Source organism: Bactrocera neohumeralis, chromosome 5 (assembly GCF_024586455.1).
Source record: "Bactrocera neohumeralis isolate Rockhampton chromosome 5, APGP_CSIRO_Bneo_wtdbg2-racon-allhic-juicebox.fasta_v2, whole genome shotgun sequence".
Taxonomy (NCBI): domain Eukaryota; kingdom Metazoa; phylum Arthropoda; class Insecta; order Diptera; family Tephritidae; genus Bactrocera; species Bactrocera neohumeralis.
Genome location: NC_065922.1, coordinates 77,535,918 through 77,560,004, shown reverse-complemented (window position 1 = coordinate 77,560,004; position 24,087 = coordinate 77,535,918). Strand labels below are relative to the sequence as shown.

Genomic DNA, 24,087 nt, shown 5'->3' with positions numbered 1-24,087 from the left:
AAATTGAAGACAGCGAGCAGCAAGGGTCTGGGGGCTTACTAGCGCGACTCGTGAATCAAGCGCAGCCGCCATTAACGCACCTCCCGCCACACCCGCCTACTTCTTGGCATTTACTTGTGTGTTGAGCGCGTTGCGCTCACCCTTTGCCGCCTACAACCCCACGGCTAATCACATTTCAATGCGAAATTCATTTGTTATTCAATTTATGCAAACCTTTGTTTGCATTTGTTCACTCGCTCGGCCACCGCCAGCCACTTCTTCTTCACTCGCGCAATTTGCTTTGTTTTCACCGCCATTTGCGCGGCACATTTCTTTCCTTTCTCGCTAGAAGATAGCGGCTGACTGCTTTGTGGATATAATTATTGTCAAGCCTGGTAATTTATGACTTTAACACAGCGCTGACACACAATAAATTTTCCATTTTTGCTTCAGTTCACGGACCTTGGCGGCGCATTTTTGCACATTATCAAAAGACAAAAACAACAGCAATTACATCGGTTGCCTAAGAAAAATCGGTTATAATTTTCATTTGTGCGAAGGTGGTGTTGGTTGCAGAGGGAAAGAAAGGCGGTGGGGAAAGGCACCGGAAAATGAATTGAATTTCTGACAGCATAAAATTGCTACAAATCAATTGGGAAAATTGGATGAAAATATCAAAGCAAACAAATGAATATTACGAGCGCAGCGATAAGGACGAGCAAGGGATATTAAAAAGCAATGAGTGAATTTTGAAGGTTATGGACCATGTACTCCAATAAACTCACATTAAATTCGACTATTTGTGTGATTGATTTTAAAAATTCAGAAGAAAATATTAAAAAATTATTAAATAAAAAAAAAAAGGTTAAATGGGGTTACCAGAGCTTGCAAGCAGGTAAGAGTTGCGTTCTCTCAGAACGCTGGTAAAGGATCGCATGTTTGGGCCAAGGATTTCAGACCCATCAGCCTCTCCTTTTTCTTAAAACGTTGGAAAGCTTGATTGGTCTGCACTTAGGGTGTACTATTCCAACAAATCGACTCACAAGGGAATAGCATGCCTATTGCAAAGTGAGTCTGTGGCCACTTCCTTGCACAGTCTGGTCTCCTGGCTCTGAGGGGGCATTCAACGACGGTTTACTGAAAGCGATCTTTAGAGCTTTGAAAAGGTTTGGGGTTGAATCGAACTTTAAGCGTCTGACCTTCAAACTTCTCTGCGATACAACGATGGTGGCGGAATAGTGAATTGCGCAGGCAGAACGGAACTCCTCAAAAGGAGTTCTCTCGGCACTTCCTAGCAAGACCGAAGTGGTTTTTCTTCACTAGGATCTACAAAGATCCCACCTGCTTACAGAGTTAGGTATCTAGAGCTCACCCGAGATAGGATGGCATCGGTTGCCATTGGTGCGGACTCTCACTAAAGATATACCATTGGCTCTATGAAACCATGGTGAAGTCTATAATGCGCTATGGATTTTGGTGTACACTGTCGGGAACTTTCCATCAGCTTCAAGTTTAGCCCTCCTGAACAAGCAACGTCTTGCAACCATAAAGACAGTATATCTACTGCAGTCTCCTTTAGAGTGGTGACTGTTCACTTTGATAGTAGGGCAGCGATACTAGCCTTGAGTTCGCCGTGCTTTCAAAACCCGTTAAAGAATATACTGCTTATCTACAGCAACGAGTTATTTTATGATTATATTTGCTTGGGTGGCTGGCCATAACGGTATTTCAGGAAACTGTAATGCTGATAAGCTTGCTGGGACAGGGTAAATCGTAAGTGGTCCGGAGAACCCTTTACTCTCAGCAAGGTCCACCATTCCGTTGTTGTAGGAGTTCTAACTAGACACTGACCGATCGGTAAAGGAAACGCAAAAGAAATAACTTCATATAATATTCCATAATTTTTGAAAATTTTTCGGAAATTTGTTTTTATATTAACCTTCAATTCCCACATATAAGCTTATCAGAGAAAATATTAAAAATTGCCAAATAGGAAATATTGCAAAAAGTTGCGGAAAAAATATTTTCAATCCACTTTTTACACTACACGCTAACTCATAAATTCCTCTCTTTTGAGTTCTGCCTTTTTTACATTATTTCCTTACTCCTTCGCCACACTCTCACCCTCACTCTCAAGTTGAAACTATTTGTAACAGTTTTCACTACGCTCACCCTTCATCCACTCAATCTCAGTCTGCCCGCTAACGACGTCATCACACCTCATTTACTTCCGCCATCAAATTTACTATCTCCAACCCCTTTTTATCAAGGCACCACTTATAGGTCCACATAGGCCACAAGATTTACACACAATTTATGCGCGAAATTTTCCCCTTGACATTTGGCTTGCGCTCATATATCCTTTAACCATATTCGACGGCAACAATTTACAATGGTTGTCGTTGTTGTTGTTGTTGTTGTTGAGAGCACAAAGATTTTATATGAAATCATATAACCTTTTTGTGATTTTTTATTATTTTTATTGTTGTTGGCTAGCACTCATCTTCCTGCAGGTTGCCTTCTTTTCCTCCTCCCATTCTGCTTTCACTTCACTTTACTTCGTGATCCGGTTGGCTTGGCTGTCGGCAGACGCTCAACTTAATGATGTTCAATAAACTTGCCCATGTCGCAGATAATGGGGCTATCACAACAGAAACAGCAACAACAAGAACAAGGAAATTTTAAGCAAAGTGTGTGGCGCATGTGTCTGTGTGTGTGTGTAAGTGGCGCTCGGTGAGTGGGATCATCGTGAATACGTTGATACTGACATGATAAGGGACTTGTTTTCCGCAATTTTATCATTACATTTTTTTACAGAATTTGACATTTCATTATTTCTGCGTTTTATTATTGAATTCTTGCTATTTTTTCCTTCTTTTGCAACTTTCGAAAGTTTTCACCTTTTATTGAAGTTTTTCTTGCTATCAATTCTTCTGTTTTTTTAATTTAATTTTGGTTTTCTTAACGGTACGCCCGCATATTTGTAGCGAAAAATATGTCAAAAATTTTGCTCGACATTGTAGTTTGGTATTCTTCTCATTTATTTCTTTTTTAACTTTTTACAGTTGAAGACACTTAACACTGTCAAAATAATTTAATGTGGTTAATGCTATTTTTTGGTAATTTTGGAATTTGATAATATCCATCCTGAAGCCATATTCCGAATATAATTCGGGTAGTCGAAAAAGTCTTTTCGTATTTCTAATCAAACTTCAACTTATTTTCTTGTTGTATTTATACTGATAAATAAATAGACAAATATGTACCATGTTGGTCGAGCACTTTTTGCCATTTTTCCGCTAGAGACATTATTCCATCAGTGTAAAACTTTCATCAGTGTAAATCGAAATTTCGAAAATTCCAGAACGGAAGCGAGCGAACCATTGTTGTGCTACACGAACTGATACAGCATCGTCTCCGTAAACTTCACAAATTTCATGGGTGGCTTACATGGCATTCCTCCCTTTTTAATACACAAATTTCAAAATATAGTGAATTTCGTCATTATTTTCACTCATTTTTGAACAGCTTAAAATCTCACCTCTCTAAAAATATATAGTCACAATGTCATTGGTAGCACTGGAGATATACGACTTCAACGACATCTATTGACAAAATACGAAAAGACTTTTTCGACTAACCAATATATTGGTTATTTTTTTATTTTATTAGTGGCTAATTGTGAATTTTTTAAGATCATGATAAAATTTCAAATTTATGCAGTGGCTAAAATTTCACAAAGTTATCGAAATTTTTCCAATCCCGCAACCACGGGATTAGTAGCACTTATTTAGTTTAGTATTTAATCATATTGGTGTATTTATTTTTTAATATAATTTCCAGATTAATAGCCCTTGTTTAGTTTAATTTTGAATCATATTTATGGATTTATTTTTATTCAAATAATTTTAGGTTTTTGTAAAAGCAGTCCCGAAATTACAAAAATGTTCGGAATTTGTTTTCAATTCAGAAGTCACGGGTTTAACAGCACTTGTATAGTTTAATGGTTGCTCATATTTCGGGATTTATTTTTATTAATATAATTTCGGATTTTTGTAAAAGCAATCCCGAAATTTCGGGCTTACCATGTAATTTTTCGATTTTTTAACGCTTTGTCACACCTTTTTAAACCAAATTTCTGTGTATATTCTATTCCATATACTTTTCCAGATAATTTCTCACATTCCAATACAATACAGTCTGTCATTATGCCTCACAACCTCTCATTTTAACGCTTTCTTTTTTATGTGGCTTGCAATCCTATTTTCTTCTTTAATTCTGCCATATACAAAAGTAGCTGTATTGCCATTATTATTGCCACAATTTCGTTGCTGCCACAAATTCACAGGAATTCCATGCGCCACATTCCTTGATTGCTATATTTTATATACTTATTTGCTCACAAAATAGTTATGGCTGCTTTTGCTGCCATTTTAATATTTTTCGTCTTCATCTCGGTGCACGCCTCATTCGCCATTCATCCCCAGAGTATTTAACGATTTATTGCCTACTATAAAATTTTCGTTGTAAAATTTGACGCTTGACTGCGGGGCATAAATGCACACATGTGTGGATGCCGAGGAAGATAAGCACACTCTCACACACACATATATATGTAAGTATATGTGTGCAAACACATGCGAGCAACCAATCAGTTGAAAAATAGTCTAAATGAGTGAGTTGAAATCAATTTTCAATTTCTTGATTTGCTATTTATTTGCGGTCTGGCGCTGGGACTTTCAGTGTGCACAAAGGGCTGTCAGCGTGAGTTGCCATAAAATAAATATTTTATTCTTAGAATTTAGGTATATTTTGGTAAGAAATAATTTGTTTTTATGACCGTTGGGCGCTCGGATATTTCACAAATTTATACATCATCATGAAGCTTTAAGCGATGAAACAGAGATATTTAGGACACAGAAAAATTAAAACAAACGTTGCAAATTATATCAATTCATTAATTATTATTATCAAACAGCTGTTTTCGCCGTACATATGTCGCCTCTAGCACTTAGCATTAGTCCGAAAATCGAAGTAAGAATTATGAGACATCATACTTTCAACAAGCGACTGGAGATTTCGGTCTTAGACAATTAATGCAGCGCTTTTCCTGAAACCCACTTCCCCTCGCTCTCAAAACAAAAAAAATTGTTTAAATAGCCTGCAAATTAGTAGCTCATACGTAGTGTGCAACCACATACATATGTTGTGCCAATATGAAGCAAACTTTTTTTTTATTTTTTCTGCTTTTGCTGTGCCGTTACACAAACGCACAACTAGAAGCTTACTAATAAAGAACCTATATGATATGCACATTTAACTCACTCTCACTCACTCCAGCAATCACTGAGGCAGCATAAGTGAATTCACATAAGCCCATATCACTTACGTCGCGACAGCTTATTGATTTAGTAAATAAAATATGAGTGGTGGAGCGGAAAAACAAGCGAAAGAAACTAAGCACAGCCAATATTAAGCAGAAATTAATTTCAATTACGTGATAAATGCAATGCCAGCGAATATTGAACGCCTTTGGTCTACGCTTCATACACAAATATTTCTGTCCAGCTACTCAGACACGTTTTTCGTCCTTGTTGTCGTCGCTCTTAACTCAATGGACAGCAGCCACTTTGCCTAGAAGCGCGGCGCTGAGCTCAAATGATTTTGCTTACGTCTTCCGCTCTCCTTCCGTTTCTATGTCACTGCTCAGCAGCGCAGTATGTCACTGTGCTACTATTTTGCTGGTTATTTTGCTATTAAGGGAGAAGGGAGCGCAGCTTATTTCTTTTGTATTCGAAGCGAGGGCAGATGGCGCCTAAGCTTATGAGCATAAATAAGTAATCAGGGTATTAGTGCGATGGGGCGGCTTAAGAGCGTTAAGCAGGCGCACTACTTAGCAGCGCGCGGTGCACAGTGCACGTCGAAAAAGTACAGAAAAGAAATGCTAACGCTGACCAAGCAATTAACTGTTAAAATAATATTTGGCTGCAAGAAAATTATCTGCACTTTTATAAAATGCGCATACTGTGGAGTTTGAAGCCCCACAATTTGGTTGCATAAATGTTAAGCGTAGCCTCTTACGAAGCGTTACTCATACGCAATAGTGGCCGCTTTCGCTGTAAGATTTCGCGCGCTTTTAATTAATAAATGTTTTCGCATAAAAAATGTTACTCATACGCCGTGGCATAAAGTAAAGTAAAAATTTATGGTAAGCATGTGCACGCAGCTCACACACAAACAACTATTTGTGCAAAATAAATGCGCTGTGCATATAATAAGCAGGCAATTTATTGTTTGCGAGCGAGTTTCTGAAAATTCATGAAATTTCGCAAAGTTTGCACGCTCGCGCAAGTATCGGAAGTTTTCTTAATTTTCGGCTAATTTGAGCGCTCTTCCCGGTATATTAAGCACTTGCTGCACTTTTCCTATATTTCAATGAATTGCGTAACAATGCTTCAATATTATACGAGAAAAAAAGTTCGAAAATTAAGTTTTCTATTTATGTTTTTTATCTATTTTTATTTTTTGAAAAATTAAACCTATCTTTTCTTGGAAAACATTTTTTATGCGCAAATAATTAAAAACAACATTACCAAAAAATATTTGAAAATAAAATAAAAAAAATTTTTTCGTTAAAATAGTTTTAAATTAAAAAAAAATTAAAAAATTTTTTTGAAATTTAAAAAAAATTAAAAACGAGTTTGAAAATAAAAAAGCATTAAAAAAAAGTTTTAAATTTTAAAAAAATCAGAAACTAATTTTTTTATGCAAAATTTTAAACTTTTATTTATGTTTTTTTTATCAATTTCTATTTTGTGAAAATTTAAATATGCACATCTTTTCTTGGAAAACATGTTTTATGTATGTGTAAATATTCGGAAATACCATCAAGCAAAAAATATTTGAAATTTAAAAAAAAAAAATTGAAATTAAAAAATTAAAGTTTGAAAGTAAAAAAAAAGAATAAAAAAAGTTTTAAATTTTGAAAACACTTTTAATTTAAAAAAACAAAAAATTATTTTGTTTTTATTTATTTTGTTTTTATTGTTAAAAGTTGTTATATTGTAATAACAAAATGTTTTTAATGTTAACTAAAAACAATTTTTTTATATAAACATTTCCAAATATATTGTGTACCTTCATTTACATATATTCTGAGTCACCCTGTATTGATTTTCACTTTGTCAACATCATTAAGTCGTTTCAATGACACTCATCTTTCGATTTGCTTGTCATTCCAATAATTTTCTACCCGAAATAATTATAGCTACACATCAACCCTGCAGCACTTCTCCCGCAACCTCCACCATACCCCCCACTAGGAAATTAAACATTCCAGAGGTCGCACAACACGTTGACCCTCCTCTTACATATGAGTAGCGAATTAATAGATAAACTAGCGCGTGTCCCAACAGCAGCACTAACACTAATTCATGTACACACACACACAATAGAATGCATTTCTATTGATGGGAAATCGGTCGAAGGCACAAGCTCATTATTTGTGTGTCAATGTTACAGATAAAGCCTTTGTTGCTTATTTACAAGTATATACTACATATGTATATGGTAGAGATAAGATTTTTGTGTTGTTGTTGTGTACTCACCTATTGTTGTAATTAATGTTAATGAGTAAAGAAACGCCGATGCATAAGTCCACTTGTGTGTGGGTGGATTCATTTGTTCGCCGGGTTGATAAATTTTCGATTGGCGAACGGCGCGCAATAAGGTCTCCTGCGGGAAGAAGAAGCACAAGCAGAGAAATCATGAGTACCGTACATACTATATTTGGTTAAGTAAGTGATTTGGCAAGCAAATGGGTGTGCGAGTGTGAGAGTAAGTAAACTAAATGAATAATTCAGTGCAGCAGCTGAGCAATGAGTGTCCAATATCTTTTTTTTTCTGTCTTTTTTTTGAAAATAGAAACGAAAACGAAAATGAAAATGAATAGGAAAATGTGCATGCGAATGAGTGTGAGTGGTGGCGCAGACACTTTCAAGCGCATTACAAACATTTAGAGCTGCTGAAAATGCTAGAATGTGCTTTGCATGTTAACTTATTGTACACACACACATATATAAGTGTATACGGGAATATGTGCCTTGACAACAACGAGGTGGGCACGTGCAACAACAGCAAATAACAAGAATGAAACGTTAACTTCGGTTATAACGAAGCTATAATACCCTCCACAACGAAATCTCGATAGAGATTGCTGTAGTCCTATACGTATCTCCAGTGCTACCAATCACATTGTGTCATACTAAATAGTGATGGAAAGCTTCATTTAAAAAAATAAAATTCGGCAGGGGGGGAAGTGAAAAATGTACCTCGCTCTGGTCGACCTATTGTTGAAAAAGTCGATGAAATTATGGTAAAGATTGACCAGGACCGTCACATAAGCAGCTGTGACATCGCTAAGGAACTTAAAATTCATCAACAAACGGCTTTGAACCATTTAAAAAAGGCTAACTACAAGAAGAAGCTCGATGTTTGGATACCACATGAATTGTCTGTGAAAAAATTAATCGACCGAATTAACATTTGCGATTCTTTGCTGAAACGAAATGAAATCGAACCATTTCTGAAGCGAATGGCAACAGGAGACGAAAAGTGGATCAAACACGACAATAATGTGCGAAAAAGATCATGGTCCGAGCGGAGTAAAGCTCAACAAATTATCGCAAAGCCAAGATTGACGCCTCGAAAGGTAATGCTGAGTGTTTGGTGAGATTGGAAAGGAATCATCCACTATGAGCTCCTCCCGCCTGGTCGAACGATTGATTCTACCTTTTACTCTCAAAAACTGATGAGATTGAGGCAAGCAATCGAAAAAACGGCCAGAACTGATCAACAGAAAGGGCTTCGTCTTCAATCAGGACAACACTGGACCACACACATCTTTATTGACTCGGCAAAAACTGGAAGAGCTTGGCTGAGAATTTTTGATGCATCCACCATATAGCCCTGACCTTGCACCATCGGACCACCATTTGTTTCGATCAATGCAGAGCTCCCTTAATAAAGTGAAGTTGACTTCAAGAGAGCCTGTGAAAATTATTTGTCGCAGTTTTTCGCCGAGAAACCAAAAAAGTTTTACACTGATGGAATAATGTCTCTAGCGGAAAAATGGAAAAAGTCCTCAATCAAAATGGTACACATTTGTTCATTAAAGTTCATTATAAATATAAAAAATAAGTTAAAATTTGATTAGAAATACGAAAAGACTTTTTCGACTACGCTTCATATACTATATAACACATCTAGTACACGTGGCAGACTTAGTATACAAGTTCTGTTCAGGGTATAAAAAGCACAATTGATGAGCCTGCACGCACGTATGTATGCAAGTGTCAGTCTACTCGTACATGTTGTCATTTGTGTATGTGTGGCAGCCAGTCAAGTAGAAACAATGAAGTCGAGCAAGCAAGCCAACAAAGTATGTAAATAAGTATGTGAAAATGCATAAACACCAACTCAAACACCTACACATTCACATACATATGTACATATATGTATGTGTACGCAAGCGAGTCCATAAACTAGCAAGAAAAAGACACGGGTGTGCGTGTGTGCGGCACCATTAAATAAATTACAAAGTGAAACAAGCAAGTCATGCACGAGTGTAACTGTACATAAGCACATAAACACTTTTGCGTCACCGTATGAGTGTGTGTATGTGACAATTTTTGGCTGCTGGACATTTGAATAAATGAATCGGCCAACAATGGTCACATCTCAAGTCAACGGCAGTAATAGAAATCGGCAATGAATAGTTAGTGTGCATATTGAGCAGGCAGCGGGTGTTTAATAAGCGTTTGTGGTTGTGTCTGTGTGTGTGTGTGTGCATTTATGGCTCAATATAAGTTGCCTGCGCTGGCATTCAATTGCTTTTCGTGCATTTTTATGTTAAAGTCAAGCGCCGACACTTACCTGGAAATGTTGCACTTCCTGCGCGGCCAGACGTGTCCAATTCTCTTTGTATAAAATATTCAAATCCTCCGTAATCGACCACAAACGATCCACAGTGCTGCAAAGAGAGCAAATACAATTGCGGAATTAATTTGCATGGTTTGGAAAAGTGTAAAAGATTATATGAACACATTCAAAAGGCTTCTAAACGTTAGAGTAAAGGGTGTAAGGGATCTCCAAAAGGCACAAATAATTTATTTATCGTTAGCACGAAACCTGATGTGCTATTAATGTTTCTAGCGTAGCATTAAATTCGAAAATTTAGGCGTCAACACTTTTCATATTTCATTTTCGCCCGACCTTTTGAAATCTTAATCAATTATTACGTTTCTCAATTATCAGTTCAAGGAGATCTGATGAGAGATGAGCTTAAGACCATGAAAATGTGGTGGATTTGTCTTATATCTAGAATTTTTTGAAAATAAAAGCTCATCATGTGATAAAGGCTCATAAGTCATCAAAAACTGCCACAATGGATTTGTCTAATATCCACAATTCTATGACACTTAATAAAATAAAAAAAAATAACATAACGCGATGTCTAATATATGACAATTAGTAAAATAAAATAAAATAACATAACGCGATGAAAGCTCAAATAAAAGCTCATAATGTGATAAAAGCTCTTAAGGCCCCAAAACAGCCACAATGGATTTGTCTAATATCCACAATTATATGACACTTAATAAAATAAAATAAAATAACATAACGCGATGAAAGCTCAAATATAAGCTCATAATGTGATAAAAGCTCTTAAGGCACCAAGACAGCCACAATGGATTTGTCTAATGTTAACAATTATAAGGCAATTATTAAAATAAAATAACATAACGCGATGAAAGCTCAAATAAAAGCTCATAATGTGATAAAAGCTCATAAGGCGCCCAAAAACAGCCACAATGGATTTGTCTAATATCCGCAATTATAAATAAAACAAAATAACAACGCAATGAGAGCTCAAAAACAAGCTCATAATGTGATAAAAGCTCTTAAGACACCCAAAAACGGATTCGATCCCGTAAAATAAAACATAATAGAATTTAGAATATTATATATCGGTTCTGCTTCATGAAGCCAGTATAAGTACAAGCTTAGAACCTTTTTAAGATCCTTCGAGTTATGCTAACGCTTCTCTGGAAGAAATTCTGTTTATCGACTGTTCTTATTGTTCTTGCAATGAGAACTTTAGGCAAAAATTGAAAATTTCTTGAAAGCAGGTAATATTCTATTATAAAATTTCTTAAAATATGAACTGATTGAGTCCACGAAAACCGACAGAAGAGAATTATAAGCGGACATGCTGTATTTGCATAGCTTCCTGTGAAGAGAGAGCCTTCCAGACCGAAAAACAATTCCGCTCCCCTAAAACTGTGGTCCAAAAGGAAAGATATCATGTCTCTTTTGAGTGGTTTGCAGGCTGTTTAATCATCAGATCCTTGGCAGGATATATCGCACGTAATATGTGTAAAATTTAATAGCTGTAACCTCTTTGGATGCGATATCATTATCAGGATAATTGAAAACATTTGCAACAGCTCTAAAATAATATACTTTATACCACTTTTTTGTTGGTGGTGGTTAGCGGCAGGTGTCGACGGCCAGCTCGTTTCGGCGACAATTCTCATGCAAAACACCAAAGCTACCATAAAAGTAAAGGGTTGCCAAAAACGCATGAAAGGACAGAAAAATGCCAGCAGTAAAATGCAACAAAAAGTAGCACAACTGCATAAGGGACTGAGGGCGAGAGTAAAACAATTCTCGTGAAATTAAAATCAATTCGCATAAAAAGCCACAAATACAAAGGCAAACGTTGCAAGCATAAAAACTACATTTTAAGCAAACACACACACATGCACAATAATTTATAGCCACACACACACAGACACCCGCACGTAGTTATTTATCTGAGCGCGCTACTTGAAAATTCCACACCAGCGTTTGCTGCATGCACCGTTATGCAAAATGCGTAAGCGATTTTCAAATGCAAACACGCACACACATACACATATACACAATTTCACACATATACACAGTTTCACACACATATAAATGCATATACACGAAAATGCTTGAAAATCGCTGGCCAAATCTGCAAGCAGGTGGGCAATGAAAGGATTGACCGACACTGCGTCCCCCGGGCGTCCGTCGCTCAGCCGCAGGCACAAGGCCACTGGCGGGCGCTCATTAATATGCAATACCTGCTGCCGGTTGCGGTATGCGTGTGTATGCAAATTTTATTGGTTGTTGTCATTTTCAATTTTGTTGTTGTTATTGCATGTTTTTATTTTGTTGCCAAACGTGCTCGTGTTTCAATAGAAAGCTTAAATTTTGTATAGAATTTTTGTGCGACATTCCTTTTGTGCGTTCCAAAAGTTCCTTTGTTATTCAAACTAAATTTATTTCTTACTCTAAGCGCCGTTTGGTCTTTCATTTTATGCGAAAATGTTATTTTATTATGCACAGCTTGCAGTGGAGCGCTTCTTCAAACCGATACTCCCACCTTTGCTGCATTTTAATTATTTGCTTGAGAGAGTTTTTTTTTGTGAATTTTTCCGAAATATTTTTCTTTGTGCGCCGAGGCGTAAAGAACTAAGAATTTACACAAAGTAATAAATAAATGCGCGCTCAAGCGAGTTCAACTCTATAATTGAAGTTGCTTTCGCTCAATTAGACAATTGCAAAGACACATTGTGGCTTTCGGAGTTAATTTTATGGGCGTCCATGGCGTATGCGCAATATTTTCAAAATGCTCCCTCTAGTGGCTTTAACAATTGGAGCGATAAAAGTGCAGGTATGCGTTCTATTTTGATCTGAATATGAAAGGAATATGAAACGATGAAGAATTTTACACCAAAGCGGAAAAAACATCGACTCAGGGTTGCATTGTCCTCTGGTTTAATATACAGGGTTTGTCCCGAAAGTAATAGCACTGAGTCGATTAAAAAAATTTATTGAACCAATCGTTACAATTCTTTAAAAACTTTCAAAATTCGATGCAGCGGAAGGCATTCTCCGGAATAGCCTGGAGAGCCGAGATGCATGCTACTTGGATACCCTCTGTCGTCTCAAAATACTTGCCTTTTATTGGCCTTTTCAGGCAAGAAACCACAAAAACTCCGGGAGGGGGCACATTTGGGCTGTAGGGTGGCTGCGGTAACGTTGGAATGACGGCCTTGGTTAGGTAGCTTTTCACAAGAAAAGTGGTGTGAGCCGGGGTGTTGTCGTGGTGCAACTTCCAATCGGCTGCGATGTCTTGTCGGACCCGATTGACCTTTCGTTTGAGTCTCTTGAGGTCTTCCACGTAAAACATTGCGTTGACGGTTTATCCAGAAGGAACAAATTCATGGTGGACGATGTCTTCGATGTCAAAAAAGAAAATGAGCACCGTTTTCACTTTGGATTTACTCATTCATCAACGACCTTTTCCCGGCCCACCAAAAAGACCTGGTGCCACCGAAACACAACACTGCTTGCTAAAGCAATAGCTGGGTAAGCCTGCTTGATCATATCAAACGTCTCTGTTGCAGATTTACCGAGTTTCACACAGCATTCAATCGCGTATCTCTGCTCTAACGAACGCTACATTTTCGGCTTGTGCCACTCACAGAAACACGTCGCGCGAAAATGTTTGTCCTAACTCTCCAGGTGCTCGGAGACAATTGACCAGCCGCTCGTTCGTTAGCTAGGAACGCCTTCTACCGAATCCAGTCGGTGCGCGTACGCTCCGAAGTACAGTCGCGGTGGAAGAAAATCAGTCCTATTACTTTCCGGACAAACCCTGTATTGTCTTCTTCTTTTTACTCAGCAAGACAGCTTTGGGTAGACTATTGCTTCCGCTCATGTCAGTAGTCTGTAATCGTTGTCCTCTAACTTTTGCGTCGTCTGTATCCTCGTCCATCAATTAGCTTCGGGTAGGAAGTTGTCGACCTCGCGACCCTAATCCGCCGACGGACAGTATTCACCTTAAATCCCGCATTGGTATTAACATCACCACCGACATGAAGGAAGGAAGGGGCATCATTTCACAGGATTAGCCGGCCAGCTGCACATCAAAAACCTTTTTTTGCCGACTATGAGGCCTAGTCCGGATGATTTAACCACTTCTATTACATTAAGTTAACGACACCCAAAAAATTATTTAGGATAACTGAATGTAACAGAAATTAGCCGGGTTACTTATTCAGACAAATATTCTATACGCGTTTCTACCAAGAGGAACTCGAGAGCTAGATTCTGTAATACCTGTTTTATCTTTACGGAAACTGTAAAAGGGACTGGCTCATGTTCGCCGACCAGAAAGATTGTTGTCTTAACATGGCATGAGAATAAATCTCTAGACTCCACTTCCAGATTGCACGACCTTTGGAGACAACAAGACTCTCGATATGGACTCTGTATATGTACCGTGGAATTGTTTTTGGGATCTTAAACAGTAAACGCCAGCGGAGAAAACAGCCACCTTAAACTACTCTGAGCTTATTATGTATCACATTTTAAGGCACTAGCCTGCAACAATATGTAAGTTGCTCTAAAACTCCACTTTTCCGACAATTAGACATGGTTTTAACCAAACATCACATACTTTCACTCCAACTCGTAGTAAAGGGCGCTTAGCACCTTCAGACTATAGAGAAACCAACACAGCACTAATTATCGTACATATTAATGCGTAAGAAGAACAAGAAATTACACTAACACTTCCACCACAACCGCCGTCTTCCTCTGGCTAACCCTCAAGTAATTTGCACATGTGACATGTCGGTTTATAAAAGCAACGGTGACAGAGTCTTACGTGACAGCTATTAGCCTTTGCCCAAAAACCAATATTTTAGTTAATGTACGGAAAGTTTGTGTGCTCTAAAATTACCCCCCGGTGCGCTGCTTCAATGTTTGTTTGGTTTTGGCAAAAATTACTTAATACGATTTGGCTCGCACCGAAACCGAACATGAAAATGCATTCTCATTAAAACAAGAATTACTTCACATTTGTGTACAAAGACACCGCAGGATAACAGCTACTAGTGGTCATTAAGCAGCAGGATCCAATGAAACACTGCACGCCTCGAAGTCAACGCACGCGCCGGCCATATAGCCGAAGAAGCTTGCTCGTGTGCCAGGCAACGGAGCAGAGCAAGGCTGGGCTCAGCAGTTGGCCGTCTGCCACTCACGTGAGTCCATAAAGTAATTAAATTTAATCCGCTTCACAGCAAATTTAAATGGATGACCGGACGTAACTCGTACTGCCGTACGCACACATACAAACGCATGCGTCATTGCGTAATGGACGCAACGCATACGTGTCTTGTGCAAACCAACTGCGGAACCACAGCTTGAATGCGAAGCATAAAGGGTCGCAGCAACCAACGGCAGGTTGTAGACGGAAGGTTGGCAGTTCGGAGCTAATGGCTGACGATTGTTTGACGAAGTTGGCGCTTACTCTTGCGCTTTCCACACGCCGGCAGACAGTCTGCACTTTGCTTTCAGCTTGACAACTTGTCAGCACTTTGATTCTACCTGGGTCTTCGTGAAGCTTTGTCTGCCTGTCTAACTGTGTGTCTGTCCATGCGTCTGTGCAACTGTTTATAAGAGCTTATATTGTTTGGTTGTTATTTCTGAGCGCACTTGAACTTCGACAAAGCAGAAAGATAAATGCCAGTGGACTCAGGCAGGTAGAAGCAGCGACTTACGGCACAGCATACGATGCGTTGACGTGACGCCCGGCGACGTATATGGCCGGAATGGTTGGCTATGAGATGCCATTGGGTGGACGGACGCCATTTGTCCTGCTCGGGTTACTCAACGAACTAAATATCATTGCCTTTTGACTTGTCTAGTTTATGAGTATTGTGGCTTTGTGGCATTCACAGCGGGTTTCGTCGGCCGGTCTCTACGTGTGTGCGGGAGTGCATAAATAACGCAAGCTTATGAAGAGCACGCCATTGTGTGTAATGGTTAAGTATATAAAGCGGGTAAACAAGCAGCTCACATACGGCTATGTGGACGCTTCAGCGGATGTAAGACATTACACTTTGACCGGAGTCGACTGTTTATTTTTCCGATACGTGAGTAGAGTGTGCGAGGAAAAATTTGGCTGTCGTAAGGGCTAAGCAAGAAATAATTTTATGAATTTTGTTATATAAAAGGATCAGAAGGCGAATGAAAACGAATTTCCGATTTGTTTCTTTGCGTAGTCAAGCCTTACAAACACGCACCCAATGTCTTGTCCATATTCTTATACCTCCACCTACTAACTAGTCCCGTGGTTACCACATAAGTATTTTTTTAATCCCAGTTTTCACGACTTCCAAATATCAAAGATTAGTTAGAAAACTCGCTAATAAAGATCGGCATAGAGAATTTAGAGAATTATCCCTTGCTCGTAACCCATCCACCGGTTAGTTGACATAGTTGAACGAATGATTTAAATACGACCAACAGAGATATACAGAACTAAACACATGACTACCGTAAAAACTGCTCAAAACGGAGTTTGAAGTATTTGAAGCCAGTTTCGAAGTTCTTTCACAGCCAAACAACCCAACTTTGTTGATCTAATTATAAATGTTGGAATTTCTGTTGAAGTTGGCTGGTTGGACTCTTCGCCAGTAGGCTCTAAGAGAGGACAGGCACGCTGAGCTAAATAAAAAACATTCTCCTAATGTATTTCTTTGAAGTCTTGTAATTTATCTCCGCTGACTACTCGCGAACTCTTTCTCAAGCATATCTATAATTGTGAAAATTATCTTCGATTTAGCTATATAATAGATTACAAGGATTAATCCGCAAGCGCTATTTGAGAAAGAGAGTGAGAGAGGGACTTTGGTCACTGCAGAGCTCGAAACCTGAGAGAGAGCTTGGCTGGCGTAGGTGATGTAATAACCGAAAAGACAAAAACATAAGTTAGAGAGATAAGATATAATATGAGAAAAAGAGAGATAAAGAAGTATAGAGAGAGAGAGAGAGAGAGAGAGGTAAACCTTTTAGAGAAAAAAAGAAATAGAGAACTAAAGAAAGAAAAAAAGAAAGAAAGAAAGAGAGAAAGAAAAGAAAAGAGAGAGAGAGAGAGAAAAAGAAATTAAGAAAAACAGAGAGAGACAGAAAAAGGATAGAGAAATAAATAAATAGAGAAAGAAAGAGAGAGATTAAACAGTTGGAGAAAGAAAGAAAAAGAGTGAGAAAAAAGAACGTAATAAGGAGAGAAAGAAGGGAAGAGATAAAGAAAGGAAGAAAGAACGAAAGAAAGGTTTAAAGAAAAAAGGAAAGAAAAATAAAGAGAGAGGGAAAAAGTGTGCGAGACTCTTTATTTCTCGAAAGCCAAAGAGAGAGAAGAGAGAGGGAGAGAAAAAGAGTGAGAGAGAGAGAAATAGAGATAGAGAGAGGAACAGAGCTCACGACCGCAAAGGAGAGGGACAGAAAGATTTAGATAGCCAATTGAGCCACCAATTTCTAACTTACAGAACATTCTTCGTTACTTAGAATATTAAACTTTAATAAATTTTTGCCCATGGAATCAATTAGAGTCTAAAAATATCAGAGATTTTAACATTTTTTTCACTATTCTACTCTTTTGTCGAATAAAATTTTGCACATTCCGTCATTTGTTGCAAAAATTTGATAATTTTATAGCATTACAACGAAACTTGAGCACTTCTAAGCTCTTACAGCACTCAACTGCTGAGTAATACCATTGTGTGGACATTTCTATTATTTACTTTTCGAAGTCTTCTTCACATTTATATGCCAAATGAATGGTCGAAAATCGGAGATTAGAATATATTGATTTGCATTTCATTACGGTAATGTGGGTTTTATTGCTGCACACAGAGAAACGTGCATGAAATTCGTTTTGAACGTAAGAAGAAGAATACGGAGAAGGGAAGAGAAAAGTAAAAAACTACAAAACTTATAAAAATATTTGATGCATTTCTACTAAATGAATTTGAAATTTTGTAACAGTACAACTGTCATGTGATTCATCAACTCGCACGCACACACACACAAAGACGATATGCAGACGCACGCACACATGCAAACGTTGGAATTAAGCATTAATGCAATGCAACTTTGTGCATACAAATGTGGGTAAACAAAATGCATATCTCTGAGTGTATTTGTATGTGTGTGTCCGCGTGTGCGTGTATAAGCACTTGCTTCTATTTAAATGTGTTTGCATATGCAACTCTATGTGTGTATGTGGCAACTTGTCGTTGCAAATACATGAATATATTTATGCAATATACACAAGCTTATTGTTGTTGTTGTTCGCTTATTTATACGCATCAAAATGCACTCGAAGCACTTCAACGCACACACACACACACAGCTGCAGCTGTACGCATTAGTTGTTGTTGCCGCACACACAGCACACAATTTGCATTGCAAATAAATAGCAAACAACAATTACAATAACAACTACAAGAGCAACTCGTTTGTATGCAACAAAGCCGTTAAATCAACATGTGCAGCAACAATAACTACAAAAACAACAGCAAAAGCAGCAGCAGCAGTTAACATTCACAATCTGAACAATGCATAAAAATCTGCAACTACAACAACAATAAGAGCAGCAGCAGCAGTGGAAAAATGCGACACAACAACATAACTGTCAAAGTAGTGGCACACAACAACCACAACCACTCACTCCGCGCTTAGTATGTCACACACACACGCTGGTTGTTGTTGTTTTTTGTTTATTTTCGCTTTTTGTCTTCGCATTTCACTCGAGTTCAGCAATCAACAGAAATAACTAAAACAACAGCAACAAAAAAACAATATACATATATATATATATATATGTATATAAATTCCCCAGCCCCACATTAGAGGACCTTGCAGCATGTGCCTTTGTTGTTCTTGCTGTTCTTCGCTTTACATTTGCTATTTGTGTAGAGTATTTGTAAACATTTGTGGTCGTGTTGACTAAAACAACCAACAGGCAACAATAACAACAACAACAACAATGCCTGCCGCCACACAACAGCAAACGCCAAAATTTACACGTCAAATATTGTGCGCCACAAAAACGGGAGTTCGCTGGTGTTGCACACACGAAATTAGTGTACACGAGTGCTTGCCGGCGTGCGTGCATGTGTATGTGTTTGTAGTGGTCAAAGCGCTGGCTTGTAGCGCACTTCAGAGCCAAAGCGACGACTGTCAGTGACAAATGCTATAAATATGCGCTTTTTCCACATTTTATTTATTCGCCTTCGCACAGCTTGTTGTAGCCAAAGCTTTAGTTGTTGTTGCTGTAGTTATTTACACATGTCTCCCATTTATAACTATTCCACGAACAGCTTTAGTTTATTTGCCAACAAAATTGTGGACTCCTAACTCAGACTCAGACACAGAGCTCACTGGACCGCCGTCGTTCGAGCGCGGACTGCCGAACTGGGCAAGCTGTGGAAAGTGGTCTGAAGTGAAAGAAATTAAAATAAATTGGTTTGTTGGTCTGTTGTTGTTTGTTCCCCGCACTCTCAGCCTAGCAACGCTTGTGTTTCGCCTAAGAGTTGAGCGCGTTGACATACGAGTCAGTAGTAGTAGAATAGAGTCCTTCAAGCTAGTATAAAGTTAAGTTAGGTTAAGGTGTGGTTAACCCACTTTGGATAAACTGGAATGAACTTTATAAGTTTTTCACCATTACTGTCCTAATTCAACGTTGTTGGGGGCATCGTTGAAGGAATTAGCTCTTGAATTATCAGCAGTCAGTGGCGTTACGAGATATCAAACCAATAAATGAAAACTCTTCAGTTCGGAAAGGTCGGCTGTTGGACTGCACTTCGCCTCACTTGCTTGTGAAAAGCTAAAATGCGGACCATAGAGGACTGGATTGAAGACAAGCAGTTACATATATCGCAAATGAAGAAAAAGTAGATCAAACTGTTCATCGATACTTCTTCAACCGACTTGTAGCTTAACTTATTAATGCTAAGCTCAATAGGAAGTAGTTGTAATCAGATCCATTCACAGCTGGATATTCATAATTATAAGAGGGAACGTATAAAATGTAGTAGTTAGTCGTGCAGATAGGCAGGCTTAAACGCTGATAAGGGCAATTTCTTCATTCAAAATCATTATTCCTCGACACAGAGTAACGTAACTCGTAACGATGGCGTGGAGATCGAAGAAAACGTGCAAGAAAGTTCAAAGCAAGCTTTTTTAAGCTTTCACCTCATAAATGAAAAAAGCTTTCGCCAAAAAAGTACGCGTTTAAAATCTCTTTTAAATTCTTCATGAAAATTAATCAATATTACCGCGATTTCTCTTGCATGTATTTCCGATTTATGATAAGCATGGGTAACATTATCCTTGATATACAATATAAATATGTGTAGCAGCAGTGCGCAAGGCCGCTACAAATTGTAACGCATACATTTTCCATTATATTCGCATTTATTTCATTTCATGTTGACTCAGTGCGATTTATGAGGCTCGGCAGTGACATGTATTTTTTTTATTAGGCAGACAGCCGCGGAAAGGTATAAGCGACTATGTGTTGTAAATATATATAGATACTGTCAACAACAACAAATTTATTTTTGCATAAAATTACAGTAATGTACAACCATACACACACAAGTATACCTGCTTAAATATTAAAATACTGAATATTAAAGACATAAATAGTGGCCTTTCAACTTAGTTCGCTATATTTGAAACCAAAATTGTCATCTCTATTTCGCGTCTTTTAAATATGTTTCGGGATCCCGAAAATATTCGGGATTTTTGTATTAATATTTATTAAACTTGTCTGCAAATGATGATTTATTTGAAACTATTTTCAACCGAAAGTCCCGAAATGTTTAGCATCTCAAAGGCCTTCTAACGGTGGTTATACATATATTAACGATATTTGTATTTCAGGATTTTAAATAATGCATTTTCGGGGTTCCGAAATTTTTCAGGACTATTGAGTTAACATTACTTTTAAGTTTTATTCGCTATTTGCAACAAAAAATAATTTCTATATTTCAGGATTTTAGAAAATCTTTCGCGATCCCGAAAATTTTCAGGATTTTTGAGTTAACCATACTTTTATGTTTTATTCGCTATTTACAACTAAAAATAAATTCTGCATTTCGGGATTATAAATTATGTATTTTCGGGATCCCGAAATTTTTCAGGATTTTTTAATTAATATTACAAATATAATTAACCATATTGAAACTCTTTATCAACTTCAAATCCTGAAATAATCTTTATCTGAAATGCCCTCCTTTGGTAGTTATATTATTATAACAACCATATTACTATGGCAACTGTAGAACTATGATGACTCGTAAACCAGAAACTCCATATATACATATTTGTTCAACACCTGCACAGACTTCCATTGTGAGCAATAGTCAAACAAAAATAATAGCTACAACAACTCGCGCGTATTCATAAATATTACTCCGTTATAAATGTCGGGGGCCTTCTCCGCCAACCAATGTTTGCCCCCCATGCTGACTAACAAACGGCAACAATTATGCGAGTGGTAGCAGTAATTAAAGCAGCAACAACAACGGAGAGAACTAAAATAATAAATATAATGGCAACAACAATAGGCAGAAGACGGATAGCGCCCAGCATCATTAAGCATTCGTAATTTGTAACGCTTCGGTTATTTATAAATTATGCCACAGTGGCAACAATAAAAACAAAAACATTATCACTAAGTAGTCACAATAATCACAGGCGCAAGTGATGAAACTACAGCAACAAGAAAACTGTTTGCTGTAAATAGTGTGAAAGTTTACACGTTTAGAGGTGGCAGAGCTTTGACTAATTTACACTGAGAAAAAACGCTTCAGCATTCCTGAATACATATCTTCGTGAAGTGAACGAAATGTGGCGATTTACAATCAAGGAGGAGGACTGCACTTTTGGAGATTTTCCGGTCTTTTAACTTGAGCTTGGGCAACAATCTACGCGCTCCCAACATAATCGGGTCGGACCACTTCTTTTTAGAATAAGTTGATAGTAAATATTACTCCGATATGAACCAGAGATCTATTTATCTGCAAAGAACGTAGAAAATGTGGGTTGAGAGCACACCACGTATGGTATCTGAAAGAGATTCTACAGAATTAATTAATCAGTCAACCAGACCGACGTTAATGACAGATCCCAGAATCAAAGATGCAATGATCTCACGGAAACGTGGACACAGAGCACATTTGTAAGGTATTTGGAAGGGATCTTACGATATTCATGGATCTGTCAGCACGACCGACGTTACTTATGGATCCCAGGGACTCAAAGCACACCTGGTGGAGTATTTGGAAATGATCTCGCGATATTCATAAATCAGTCATTCCGACTGACATCATTGATAGATACCGGACCCAAAGATAGTGCGAACTCACGAAAATGTGGGTTTAGAGCACACCTGATATGAAAACTGGGAGAGATTTCACGATATTCATAGTTAAATCAATAATAATGAATAACATTAGTAATAGGGCCTCAGAGGCAAAAACGATGTAATCTCACTGCTAAACTCGTACAAAGCTAAGGTTCGTTTTCTTAACGATAATTTTTTGCAGTGCGCTGCTGTTCGACGTTCGTAATGTCCCCATTTGTTTTGCGTCTGAGAGGTTTCACGTTTACAATTTATTGGTGCTACATTTCCACCAGCGCACAAAGGCACTGCCACGCAGCAGAGTGTGAACTCACAGCAAACAAAATAAACAGGAACTCAGACGGCTGGAAAGGGGAAAAAGGAAAAACTGTACAAAAATGGCAGCTGAAATAAGGCACATTAGTGGCGAAAGCCACGGACCCACGAGCCGACGGTGCAACGCTTAAGTAGTCGGGTTGGCAGAAAGGACAACAGCACAGCGACAGGAAATAAAAAAGGGACACTTGGCGGCGAAAGGAATACGAAGTGGCCGCAAAAGGAAGACAATGCAGGCAAAGAATATTAAAACGATGAAAGCCTGCGGATAAGGTGGACATAAAAGCGAAGAATGACGCAAGGGCAGCTAGAAAAGCAAAGAAAACTAGTACAGCGAACGAGCTGTGTGGAGCTGCGGCACGGCGCAACGAGTAAGGAGAATAAGAATCGAACAAAGTTAAGCTAAAGAGGCAGTAAGCAGCGGGCAGCTCCTGGAGATAATGCAAGTGGTTCACGTTTAAAGTGCGCCGATAAACGTTGGCCCAGCACTGAGGAGGAGAATTTAAGGAAGCTACAGCAGTTCTATAGACGCTTAAGGTTACCTTAGCGGCCGAAGCTCTAGTAAAGTACTTGAGCTGCTTATAGTTGCGGAAGTATTCGAGGTGTGCCGCATTTAATGCTGCAAAATGAGAAGCAAAGATAAAAAATAATAAAGCAAAGAATAGAAAGCAGCGAGACGCGCACACACCGAGGTAAATCGCAAGGTGCAGCCGGAGTTCACAGCAACAAATGAAGCGAAAACACAATGGCTGAACTGAATTTGTGTCAAATGCGCATGGCCAAGGTAGAGCGGGTCGCACATGCAGGTGGACGTTTGACTCGCAAGCGGCCACAATAAAACCTACAATTATGTAGAGCTTGTAAGATAGCTTTAGAAATTTCAGTAATGAAATTGCGAACGCTGTGCGCAACAGATAAATTATAATCGATGGTGCTGTGCAATTTTCACATCAGCTGAGTGGTAATAACAGTAATTTGGTTAGTCATACCATTATTAAGGTAAAATATTGTAGACTGTCGGGAGAGAGCACTCCAATGCGGGGGGAAAATATGAAAAAAAGGTGAAGTCTCCTCTGTCGGTTATGTAGTTGGGCCTTGATTTCTGGAATTGGTCCTGCCTGAGAAAATAATGTGACTTTAAATAATAATTTATTAACCATTCGAGAAGTCCACTGCTTAGCGAGTGAAGCAATGAAACCAAAGTTCATAGTGCCTAAAAATATGCATAAAAACAACAAATTAACGAAGAAACGTTCTCTTGCCTTTCTATCGCATGAAAGCGCTCCCTCATACAACTGCCAAGCTCCACCAAACTACAAATCTTCCCCGCAAACTACAAGTAGGGGTGACTCTTCGTGAGTTCCAGCGTTTGCACACAGACGCTTCATTTTTATTTAGAGCTAATTGAAATAAATTAAATGTAATTATTAGCTTTGGAAATTTTTCGGATTCTTCGTAGTATGTATTTCAACGTACTC

At 38.2% G+C, this 24,087-nt stretch overlaps 1 protein-coding gene across 1 annotated transcript in view; it reads right to left on the bottom strand.

Moving 5' to 3' along the window:
• Positions 1 to 24,087, bottom strand: part of LOC126759245 (uncharacterized) — a 162,912-nt gene that overhangs the window by 90,173 nt on the left and 48,652 nt on the right. The window contains 2 exon segments of the mRNA XM_050473966.1: positions 7,587 to 7,713; positions 9,913 to 10,009. Coding sequence (XP_050329923.1) covers positions 7,587 to 7,713; positions 9,913 to 10,009 — 224 coding nt within the window.